The 12525-nt window shown below is 50.2% G+C and overlaps 1 protein-coding gene across 20 annotated transcripts in view; it reads right to left on the minus strand.

The window, feature by feature from the left end:
- The window catches only part of ARRB1 (arrestin beta 1), a 96128-nt gene that overhangs the window by 27263 nt on the left and 56340 nt on the right, over positions 1-12525 (minus strand). For 17 of the 20 annotated variants that reach the window (XR_013404159.1, XR_013404161.1, XR_013404160.1 and 14 more), the window contains exons 2-3: positions 4061-4091; positions 1388-1448 (exon numbers count right to left, since the gene is read on the minus strand). Coding sequence is in view for 11 of the 20 variants with exons in the window: in XM_077963855.1 (XP_077819981.1) it covers positions 1388-1448; positions 4061-4091 (92 nt within the window). In the remaining 9 variants the exon portion in view is untranslated. The remainder of the gene's footprint in view (positions 1-1387; positions 1449-4060; positions 4092-12525) is intronic. The other 3 variants (XM_077963861.1, XM_077963860.1, XM_077963862.1) reach the window with 1 other exon arrangement.

Genomic DNA, 12525 nt, shown 5'->3' on the forward strand with positions numbered 1-12525 from the left:
TTTATTTATTTTTTAGTAGAGATGGGATTTCACCCTGTGGGCCAGGCTGGTCTCAAACTCCTGACCTCGGGTGATCTGCCTTCCAAAGTGCTGGGATTATAGGCATGAGCCACCATGCCCAGCTGGCTTGCTCATCTTTCAAAAATCATTGAACCTCTTTGGACCTCACTGTGCCCATTTATAAAATAGGAGTAATTCTAGGCTTCCCTCTCACAAACAGGCATGAGAAGAGACCATGAGACCAAGGCTCTTCCAATGAGAGCAGTCATTCTTAATCAGGGTGATTCTGCCCCCAGATGAGACACTTTGGCAACGAATAAAGACTTTTTTTTTTTTTTTTTTCCCCCGAAATGGAGTCTCACTCTGTCTCCCAGGCTGGAGTGCAGTGGCACAATCTCAGCTCCACTACAACCTTCATCTCCCGGGTTCAAGCAATTCTCCCATCCCAGCCTCCCGAGTAGCTGGGGTGGGAGAATTACAGGTGCCCACCGTCACGCCCAGCTAATTTTTGTATTTTTAGTAGAGACAGGGTTTCACCATGTTAGCCAGGATGGTCTCGAACTCCTGACATCAAGTGATCCTCCTGCCTCAGCCTCTCAAAATGCTGGGATTACAGGCATGAGCCACTGCACTCGGCCTAAAGACATTTTTAGTTGTCCTAACTGGAGCATGAGGTACTCTGGGCATTGAATGAGTAGAGGCCAGGGATGTGGCTATCCAGCCTATAACACACAGGACAGGCCACACCAACAAAGAATTATCCAGTCCAAAATGTCAAGCATGCAGAGATTGCAAAACCCTGAATTTGAATAAGAACGTGGAAGATGCCTTCGGCCACAGCCCAGGTCCTAGCAGGACCGCCATGTACGTGAGGACAGCTCCCATTTCACAAGTTCTAAGAAGGACTCTCCCTCTCTCTCCCACCCTTTGCCATCACACGGAAGCAGAACAAAGAGTTTTGCAGACTCTGCCAGGTTTGAACCGGGCTCCTCTATCTACTCGCTCTGTGACCTGGAGTAAGTCACTGAGCCACTCTGTGCCTCATTCTCCTTGTCTGTAAAGCAGGGCTAGTCATCATAGCCACCCCCACTGTCTGCTACATGACACGCCTTATAGTAAGTGGTGGTGTCTGTCGTCATCACCCTCACCCTTCTTACCGTCATCAGGACGCCTTCCCTGATTCTACCTCAGTCCTTCCCACAGTCTCTTCTTGCAGTCCTCACTTGAGTGGGAAAGTAGCTGCTCAGTAAATGCTTGCTGTCTGAAGCAGGAAGCCATCCACCCCCGTTCTTGGCACCAAGCCCCTCTGGAGAGCTGAGAGCTATTTCTGGGAGGCTTGGCCAGCCCCATGTTCCCCCAGCCCTCCTCTCGCCCTCCAGGGACTCACCCACAGGGTCCACGAGGTCGATGTGGTCCACAAAGTCCCGCTTTCCCAGGTAGACGGTGAGCTGGGGAGGAGAGGCATAGGGGGCGTTAGCAGCCGCAGGCCCGGAGGACATAGGACCCTGCCCTGGAGGAAACCCTGAGAGCAGCCTCTGAAACTCCAGACCCATCCCTAACTCTTATCAAAATCCTAACTGGACTTGGGCCTTCACCCCATCCCTAATACCAAGATTCGCAAACCCTTGTAAAATCTTAAAAGCACCTCTTCCTCCCAAAACCCTGTGAAGAAGTCATTATTGTTCCTGTTTTACAGATGAGGACACTGAGGCCTGGAGAGATCTTCATGCCAAGCACCACTGCCGGTGGAGCAGCAGCGGCAGAGAAGCCAGGTGAATGGGAGTGCGGGCATCTCAGAGGGTGAGAGCCCCCAGGCAGGCAGGAGCACGGAGCCCTCAGAGGCTCTGAACGCGGGCCGCACTGTGTTCTTCAGTTGCTCCTCCTCCCATGTAGCCAGGCAGGGATCCACTGATACGAGGACTCATTTTCTTTCTCTTAATTTTTTTTTTATCGAGATGGAATTTTGCTCTTGTTGTCCGGCCTAGAGTGCAATGGCGCGATCTCAGATCACTGCAACCTCAGTCTCCCGGGTCCAGGTGATTCTCCTGCCTCAGCCTCCTGAGTAGCTGGGATTATAGGCGTGCACCACCACGTGCGGCTAATTTTTGCATTGTTAGTAGAGACGGGGTTTCACTATGTTCGTCAGGCTGGTCTCAAACTCCTAACCTCAGGTGATCAGCCTGCCTCGGCCTCCCAAGGTGCTAGGATTACAGGCGTGAGCCACCGCGCCCAGCCTAATTGATTTTTTAAATTGACTTAAAAGTATATGTTATTTATCATGCACAACACAATGTTTTAAAATAGATATACATTGTGGAAAGGTGACCTCCAGCTAATGAACAAATGCACCGCCTCACACAGTTAGCAGTTCTGTGTGTGACGACTTGCCTTCTGAAGCACTGAGGGGTCGGGGACTCATGCCCCACTCAGTAGCCAGCCAGGAGGGAAAAACTCCGAGACAGAATTCCAGCAGCTAAACCAGATCCAGAGTGTCACCCTGATGTGTCTGTTGCTCAACAACCCTTCAATCCTCGTGACTCAATCGCCATCATTATTTCTCAGGTCCATCCCTTTCCATCCCCACAGCCACTCCTGCCTAGACTACCACACCAGCCCCTTGCTGCTCACTCCCTGAGAGCCTGCTCTCCTCTTTAGCTAGACTAGACATTCTAAAACGCAAATCTTTTTTTTTTTTTTTTTTTGAGATGGAGTCTCGCTCTGTCGCCCAGGCTGGAGTGCAGTGGTGCAATCTCAGCTCACTGCAACCTCTGCCTCCTCGGTTCAAGTGATCCTCACACCTCAGTCTCCCAAATAGGTGGAACTACAGGCATGCACCACCACGCCTGGCTAATTTTTGTATTTTTAGTAGAGACAGGGTTTCAAACTCCTGACCTCAAGTGATCCACCCACCTTGGCCTCTCAAAGTGCTGGGATTATAGGTGTGAGCCACCACGCCCAGCCCTAAAATTCAAATCTAACCATGCTACTGCCGCCTGAAACCCATTAATGGTTCCTCAGTGTCCAAAAATAAGGATGACAAATGGGTTTCATTCCAAGTGCCAACTCAGATCTACCAGCGGGGAGAGGGGGCAGGGAGCTGTCTGGGACTCTGGGCTAAGAAGAAATCTAAGATGAAACCCTGGTGCAGCAGGAAAGGGCGATGGCGACTGATGTTATCTGCTGTGGGCACAGAAGAGAGATGTGGAAGCACATGTGGTGCTATTTGCCAACCCAGGCCAGCTCGTAAGCCAAGCCACAGGGTTCCTGTGACCAGCCCTGCAGCCTCTCAGCCTCAGCCTCCCTCTTGGCACTCTGAACTCAGCTGCTTAAGATTCCCACAGTCCCTATGCTTTTGTGTCCTGCCTACAACGCTGTTTTCACCTTGCCTTGCTGGAAATGCATCCCTCCTAGAAGCTGCCACTGCCCACCAGGCTGGGTCCTGCAGCCCCGATGGCCCCATATCTCCCACCTGCCACTTCATGCTGAAATGATGGATTTCGGTGTCTGTCTCTGCCATCTGGCTGTGAGAGGCACAGGCTGTGCCTCATTCATCTCAGTAGACCCTGCCCCTGTCCCCACCGGCTCAGCCCAGACCTGGTGTGGAATGGTGTCAATGTCTACCTGCTGAACTGAGGGGGAAGCAGGATGGCGTCTGGGCCTGCAGGGAGAAAGCAAGAGAGCCAGACCCTGGGAGCTGCCCTGGCTAAGGGTCCTCTCACAGCAGGGGACTCACTCCCCCAGGGCCCTCGGCGCTTACTGATTGGCTTGTCCTCCACTGTCACACACTTACTGAAGTCTCTCTATGACAGGCCATCTCTCTCCACACCAGAGCTCAGGGAGCTGTGCTTCCCCACTCAGAAAGTTTCCTGAGTGTGTCCTTCCCCCTTCAACTGACAGCTCCAAAAGACAGAGCTGTGTCACCCCTAAGACGGGGAGCAGCACCTGCCCCCTCCCACAGAGGTGTGCACTTCAGGGGACATGCCATTTCCTCTGCTTCCCAACAGAAAATGACCAGAGTGTGAGGTCAGGGAGTTGCTGGGCACAGCTGTTACAGACTCACCTTTCCATTCGGACTGGCCTTCTTGAACACTCTGTGGAGAGAAAGACAGGTCAGGCCAGGGTTCACAAATCCTGCCCAGGAGCAAGTTCCTGTGGGACACCTTGAGGCAGGACCGGGGACCAGGGCTGGAGTGACTGACAGGCACCATGCAAGCTTGAGATCCGAATAGTGCCCATGTAATCTGCTCTTACCATCTCCACGGGTAAGCCTCCACGATAGCCATTAGAGCTCTCCTGGTCTACGCAACAGCCCCCTTGCAGTCAGGTCTTTGCAGGGCAGGCTGCGGAAGTCTCCAAGTGCAAATTTTCTAAGCTCAAGCGAGGAAAAGCCTGGCATGTTGTAAGGTCTGTGTGATCTACTCTCACCTCCTGGTGTCACCTCCTACTACTCTCCCTCACCCATCTCCAGCCACATCTGCCCCTGGCTGGTCCTCGAGCACACCAGGGCGATTCCCACCTCAGGGACAGTTCAGAGGCTCTCCCTGAGACATCTGCATGCTCAACCGCACTGTGTCCCGGGCCTGAAGTCCCTCTCTTGCTCCACTTCTTCTTTTTCCATAGCACTCATCACTTTCTGTTTTGAGACAGGGTTTCACTCTGTCACCCAGGCTGGAGTGCAGTGGTGTGATTTCTGCTCACTGCTTCAACCTCTGCCTTCCAGGCTCAAATGATCTTCCCTGCTCAGCCTCTCAAGTCACTGGGACCACAGGCACACGCCACCACCCCAGGCTAATTTTTATTTTTTGTTTTCTTGTTTTGTTTTGTTTTTTGGTAGAGATGGGATTTCACCATATTGCTTAGGCTGGTCTTGAACTTCCGGACTCAAGCAATCTGCCCACCTTGACTTCCCAAAGTGCTGAGATTACAGGTGTGAGCCACCATGCCCAGCCAACACTTAACACTTTCGAACGTATACATATTTTACTTGTTTATTATGTGTCTGCTCTGCTAACATGTCACTCCACGAGGGCAAGGATCTTTGTTTCTCTTATCCACAGATGCATCTATCCCAAGCACCCAGAATGGCACTGCAATCATTGTTTAATAAACGATGGGTCTAGGCACAGTGGCTCATGCCTGTAATCCCAACATTTTGGGAGGCTGAGGAAGTCAGGAGTTCAAGACCAGCCTGACTAACGTGGTGAAACCCCGTCTCTATTAAAAATGCAAAAATAAGCTGACGTGGTGGCGGGCACCTGTAATCCCAGCTACTTGGGAGGCTGAGGTAGGAGAATTGCTTGAACCCAGAAGACGGAGGTTGCAGTGAGCCAAGATCGTGCCACTGCACTCCAGCCTGGGCAACAGAATAAGATTCAGTCTCAAAACAAAAACAAACAAACAAAAAATGAATGGCAGGTAGCAAACACTCAATAAACAGTTGAACAGGTGAAGGAATGAATGAGTGAAGGAATCAACCACCTTACTTAACAGAAACTGAAGCCCAGGAAAGGCAGAGAATAAGCCATGGTCACCCAGCAGTGCTAGACAAGGAATCAGGTCGAGATGTAGTCCATGACTCCCAAAAAGTGGAACTCACTTGCCTTCCATATCTCCTCCTGCCCTCTCCCACAAGCTGGGTCTTGGAGCCTGAGACCCCCTTCCCCAACAGCTAGCTCCAGGATCTCTCAAAGTAATTGTTGGGAGGGAGAGAAGAAAATTGAAAGATAGAGACAGAGACCCCGAGATAAGACAGGGGGTTGGGGAAGAGAGAGGAGGATAGGGACACAGACCCTGGACGGGTGAAAATGAAAGATGAAATAAGAGAGGCTAAAACAGCCATGGACAGGGGTAGGGTAGGCACACCTGAGGCTGAGAGGGCTTCCTGCCACCCAGTCCTCCCCCAGGAGCACAGGGCCCAGCAGGCACCAGGGTGGGCAGGACAGTGAGGCCCGCCAAGGCACAGGGACAGCCACTCCTGCCTCCTTCCGGAAGAGATGGCGAGTGGGTGGTGGCTCTGCGCTGCCTTCATAGCCCTGGCCCTGCCCACCCCCACCTCTCACTTCTGGGCTGGCAGGAACCACTGATGGGTGTGAGCATGGCTTGCTAAGAAGCCTGGCACATCCCGCCCCACCTCCCCTGGGAGACTGGGCTTTTCTCCTCCTCATAAATATGTATTTATTTATTTATTCATTCTTATTTTTTTGAGACAGAGTCTCGCTCTGTTGCCCAGGCTAGAGTGCAGTGGTGTGATCTCAGCTCACTGCAACCTCCATCCCCCTGGTTCAAGTGATTCTCGTGCCTCAGCCTCCCTTGTAGCTAGGATTACAGGCGTGCACCACCAGGCCAGGCTAATTTTTGTGTTTTTAATAGAGACGGGGTTTCACCATGTTGGTCAGGCTGGTCTCAAACTCCTGACCTCAAGTGATCCGCCCACTTCCAGCCTCCCAAAATGCTGGGATTACAGGCGTGAGTCACCACATCCAGCTTCCTTCTCATAAATATTTATTAGTGTTCAGAGTGTGAAGATGCCACAGTCAGCTGGAGTGTGATAATTGCTAAAGTGAGGAAATATACAGATCACACAGTTTGAAGCAGCAGCTCCCAAGGTGGGGCTGGACCTGCAGAGAAGACCAGAGAAGTGGCACCAGCCACAAGGGACTCCACCTGCTTCCAGAAGCCCTGGGAGTCCATGGTCTGAGGGAAAGAGAGGCCACAGTGCCTGAGCCCACTAACAACTGAGTCAGGGAAAACCATTCCAGGGACTGTTGGAAGGAGCGAGACACCCTGGTCAGGCCGGAAGGGGCAACTTCACGAAGGGAGGGAGGGAAGACAGAACTTTGTTGAGTGGCTAATTATTTCTCATAATAGCTCTGTGAAATGGGGATTATCATCCTCATTTTACAGGTAATTAGCTCAAGGCTCACAGAGATGCAGTAATTTCTGCAAGAACACACAGCAAGCCAGGGGCTCAGTCAGGATTCAGACCCAATTCTGTCTGCCTGCCTCCAGAAGCTGGGTGCTTCATATCCAACCCGGCTGTTTTCCTAAACCGGGTGTTTTCAACAACACTGGGAATAACAATAAAGAGGGGAAATGAGGAGAGGAGAGGGGCAAGGGGCAGAGTGAGTGTGACCACGGTAGGAAGTGTGGCCAGCAGTGGGGAATGACCTGCTGCTAACCTCGTCAGCACCAGGACCACCTCCTTCAGGAAGCAGGACTCTGATGGCTTCCTCAAATGACAGCAGCAGCCACCACATTCCCCAAGAGCATGCCATGCTCTAGACGTGACTTTAGTTATTTTTCCTAGAATACTGCTGATCCTTACAATCTCATTTCAGAGATGAAATTGAGGCTCACCAAGGTGAAGCATGGTCTGCCTGTCTCCAGAGCCCATGTACTTTCCACTCCGTGACACTGTCAAGCCCTCTGTGATAAAACTCCTCTGACTTCCCGACCCTAACACTATCAGAAAAGAGGCCCCTGTGAGGATTTTTCGTTTCCTGGGACCTCCACCTATGCAGTGTCACACAGATGGCTCTGTCTGTCAACTTTGAAGAGCATGCACACACGTCCAAGACTGGTCAAAGCTAAATTTCCAGGATGCCAGAGGCAGGGTCTGTCTCGCCCCCAGCCCCATCTATGCCCCACAGCCTGATTCACAGAGCTGGGTGCCTATAAGAGACATACGGGCAGTGTTCCAGCTGATTAAGCCTCAGTGGAGACGAGAAACACAACCAGCCCCCACCACACCTGACCCCACCACCCAGGGTAGCTCAAGAAAAGCGGAGGGCATGTTATAAGAAGGCAAAACTCTCAAGGGATGCAGGCAGGATGCATGGTGGCTGGCGCAGGACCTGGGAAGCCATCTGAATCTCAGGCAGTCTCACTCTCTCTGCACCTCTCCTCCTGGGGCTGCATGTTCCCCCAGTTGCACTGCTTTCTGGGCGGCTGCCCCCTTGCCTCTGTGGACCAGCTGTCTCTACTTACTCAAGGCTTTTCTCCTCCTCCATCCTTTTGGCTTGGATGTGACTCCCACTCTGACACTGTTTCCACTGTGCTTCTCACTCAGCTTCCCACCGCTAACTGGTTGAATGGCCCACTTCCAAATTCCCAGGAGAGGAATTTGATTGGTCAGCATTGGTCATGTGTTCCACACCTGGGCCAATCAGCTATATCTAGGTGTGTCATATGGTCCAGGAGGCCTGGGCAGAAGAGGGTCTGTAATGTTTTCCAAACAGGGGATCACAACATACTAGTTGATAATAAAACCAACTTATGGCTGGGCATGGTGGCTCATGCCTGTAATCCCAGCACTTTGGGAGGTGGAGGTGGGAGGATCACTTGAGGTCAGGAGTTCAAGACCAGCCTGGTCAACATAGTGACACTCCGTCTCTACTAAAAATACAAAAATTGGCCAGGCATGGTGTCATGCGTCTGTAGTGCCAGCTACTCGGGAGGCTGAGGCAGAAGAATTGCTTGAACCAGGGAGGCAGAGGTTGCAGTGAGCTGAGATGGTGCCACTGCACTCCAGCCTAGGCAACAGAGCAAGACTCCATCTCAAAAATAAATAAATAAATAAATAAATAAATAAATAAATAAATAACCAACTTAAGAGATTTTTTTTTTTAATGAAATGGAATGGAATAGAAAATATAAGCATGCACTGCAGGTAGCAAGGTATAATAGACATTATTATATTCACCAAAATTCAGTTTCCCTCTAAGCCTGGGGGTATGTGAATATCAGATTTCTGTGGTACTATGAAGTTAGGCATGTCCATGTGGCTTGCTCTGGCCAATGAAATATCAGTAGAAGTGCCAGATGTCAGCGCCAGGCAGATTTAAGTGCTGGTGCTTCATTCCCCATGCCCTCTGTATTCGTTTTCTATGGCTGCTGTAACAAGTTACCACACACTTAGTGGCCTAAACCAACACAAACAGGTCAGGTGTGGTGGCTCACGCCTGTAATCCCAGCACTTTGGGAGGCCGAGGTGGGAGGATCACTTGAGTTCAGGAGTTCAAGACCAGTGTGGGCAACATGGTGAAACTCCGTCTCTACAAAAATACAAAAATTAGCCAGGCGTAGTGGCGTGTGCCTATAGTACCAGCTACTCAAAGGCTGAGATGGGAGGATCACTTGAACTAGGAGGCGCAGGCTGCAGTGAGTCAAGATTGTGCCATTGCACTTGAGCCTGGGCGACAGAAGGAAACCCTGTCTCAAAAAAAAAAAAAAAACCCCACACACACACACACACACAACATATTATAGTTTGGTAGTTCAGAAACACTAAATGGGGCTCACTGGACTAAATTCAAGGTACCCGCAGGGCTGCATTCATTTCTGGAGGCTCAAGGGATAAATCTGTTTCCCTGACCTTCCCAGCTTCTAGGGGCTGCCCACATTCCTTGGCTCATGGCCCCTGCCTCTATCTTCAAAGCCAGCAAGAGCAGGTCGAGTTCTTATCACATTGCCTCACTCTGATCTTCTCTTCTGCCTCTCTCTTCCATTTATAAAGACCCCTGGGATTATGTTGAACCCATCTGGATAATCCAGAACAATCTCCCTATTTTAAGGTCGGTTAATTAGCAACCTTAATTCCATCTGCAACCTTCATTACCCTCTGCCATGTGACATATCATATTCACAGGTTCCAAGGATTATGACGTAGACATCTTTGGGAAGAGCATTCTTTTGCCTGCCATGCTGTCTTTCCTTTGCCACTGAAACCAGCAATGATCTGCATGAGAAAGCCTCCATCAACCTAAATCCCAGGGCTGCCCCACTACATGACAGATGTGTAGCATAAAGGAGAATGAAAGCTCTTGAGCCACTAAGATTTGGGGGTTCTTACTGCTGCAGGCTGGCTTCTCCTGGCTGATACAAAAAGTGAGTATTGGCTGGGCACAGTGGCTCAAGCCTATAATCCCAACACTTGGGAGGCCAAGGCGGGCAGATCACTTGAGGCCAGGAGTTCGAGACCAGCCTGGTGAACATAGTGAAACCTTGTCTCTACTAACAATACAAAAAATTAGCCAGGTGTGGTGGCACATGCCTGTAATCCCAACTACTCAGGAGGCTGAGGCATGAGAATCACTTGAACCTGGGAGGCAGAGGTTGCAGTAAGGTGAGATCGCGCCACTGCACTCCAGCCTGGGTGACAGAGTAAGGCTCTGTCTCAAAATTAAATAAATAAATAAATAAATAATAGAGTATTATTTAGCAAAATGTTTGTTTCAGGTGAATGTGTGTGTACTGAATTACAACGTAAAACGAATTTCACGATGCAAATTTTAAAATGTTTCAGATCCACTGTTCTAGAAAAACATGCCTAAACCAAACATGCCCTATCAGTGTCCGTGCAGACTGCTGGATGCTGTCTTCTGATTCCATTCCATCAAGGTGATGCTGCCAGGAAGACGGGTAAGTCAACTCTCCATGAACCAGAATGTCAGCTTCTCCAGTGAGCCCCATTCCCCACCTGCAGCACAGGGTACCTGTGGACCAACTTTGACACTAATATTTCACTGCTCTTCGGTGAGCCATCAGTCCTCCCAGTGTCCCTTTGTGCCTGTCAGGGAGAGGGCTACACGACAAAGGACCCAAACGAAGCACCTTCCAACATTGATTACACCAAAACAAGAGTTTATAATTCTACATGATACAGCTAAACAAGGAATATTTTTTTCCTTTATTTTTTGAGATGGGTCTCACTCTGTCACCCAGGCTGGAATACAGTGGCGCCATCGCGGCTTGCTGCAACCTCCACCTCCCGGGCTCAAGCGATTCTCCTGCCTCAGCCTCCCAAGTAGCTGGGATTACTGGCGTGTGCCACCATGCCCAGCTAATTTTTTGTATTTTAGTAGAGAGAGGGTTTCACCATATTGTCCAGGGTGGTCTCGAACTTCTAAGCTCAGACAATCCACCTGCCTCGGCCTCCCAGAGTACTGGGATTACAGGCATGAGCCACTGTGCCCAGCCAACAATGGAATATTATACAGCACTGAAATTAGGTTTCCATCTTTCATAACACAAGGAAATGCCTATCATAGAATAGTAAGCAGAGTAAGTCAGGAATCAGAACAGTACGTTTGGCATGAGCTCAACTTTACACTCAATAAATACCCAAAACAAAAAAATGAGAAGACTTAATGTTGTTAAGATGCCTACGCTCCCCTAACTGATTCAATATAATCTTTATCAAATCCCAGCTAGCTTTTTTGCAGAAATTGACAAGCTGATCCTAAAATTCATAAGGAAATGCCAGGGAGCCAGAATAGCCAAACTATCTTAAAAATAATAATAATAATAGAACCAAGTTAGAAGACTCACACTTCCCACTTTCAAAACTTACTACAAAGCTACAGTAATCAAGACTATATTGTGCTGGCATAAAAACAGACATATAGGGCCGGGTGCGGTGGCTCACGCCTGTAATCCCAGCACTTTGGGAGGCCGAGGCGGGTGGATCACGAAGGCAGGAGATCGAGACCATCCTGGCTAACACGGTGAAACCCCATCTCTACTAAAATACAAAAAATTGGCCGGGCGCGGTGGCTCAAGCCTGTAATCCCAGCACTTTGGGAGGCCGAGACGGGCGGATCACGAGGTCAGGAGATCGAGACCATCCTGGCTGACACAGTGAAACCCCGTCTCTACTAAAAAATACAAAAAAACTAGCCGGGCGAGATGGCGGGCGCCTGTAGTCCCAGCTACTCAGGAGGCTGAGGCAGGAGAATGGCGTGAACCCGGGAGGCGGAGCTTGCAGTGAGCCAAGATCACGCCACTGCACTCCAGCCTGGGCGGCAGAGCGAGACCCTGTCTCAAAAAAAAAAAAAAAAAAAATTAGCCGGGCATGGTGGCGGGCGCCTGTAATCCCAACTACTCGGGAGGCTGAGGCAGGAGAATGGCGTGAACCTGGGAGGTAGAGCTTGCAGTGAGCCGAAATGGTGCCACTGCACTCCAGCCTGGGTGACAGAGCGAGACTCCATCTTAAAAAAAAAAAAAGACATGTAGATCAATGGAATATAATTGAGAGTCTAGAAATGAACCCATATATTTATGGTCAATTGATTTTTTTACAAAGGAGCCAAGGCAAGTCAATGGGGAAAGAACATTGTTTTCAACAAATGGTGCTAGGACAACTGGATAGTCGCACACAAAAAAACAAAGTTAGATCCCGACCTCACATCATGTACAAAAATTAACTCAAATGGGGCCGGGCGCTGTGTCTCACACCTGTAATCCCAGCACTTTTGGGAGGCTAAGGCGGGCAGATCACCTGAGGTCAGGAGTTCGAGACCAGCCTAGTCAACATGGTGAAACCCTGTCTTTACTAAAAATACAAAAATTAGCCAGGTGGGCCGGGCGCGGTGGCTCAAGCCTGTAATCCCAGCACTTTGGGAGGCCGAGGCGGGTGGATCACGAGGTCAGGAGATCGAGACTATCCTGGCTAACATGGTGAAACCCCGTCTCTACTAAAAATACAAAAAACTAGCCGGGCGTGGTGGCGGGCGCCTGTAGTCTCAG

The sequence above is a fragment of the Macaca mulatta genome, chromosome 14, assembly GCF_049350105.2.
Source record: "Macaca mulatta isolate MMU2019108-1 chromosome 14, T2T-MMU8v2.0, whole genome shotgun sequence".
Classification (NCBI taxonomy): domain Eukaryota; kingdom Metazoa; phylum Chordata; class Mammalia; order Primates; family Cercopithecidae; genus Macaca; species Macaca mulatta.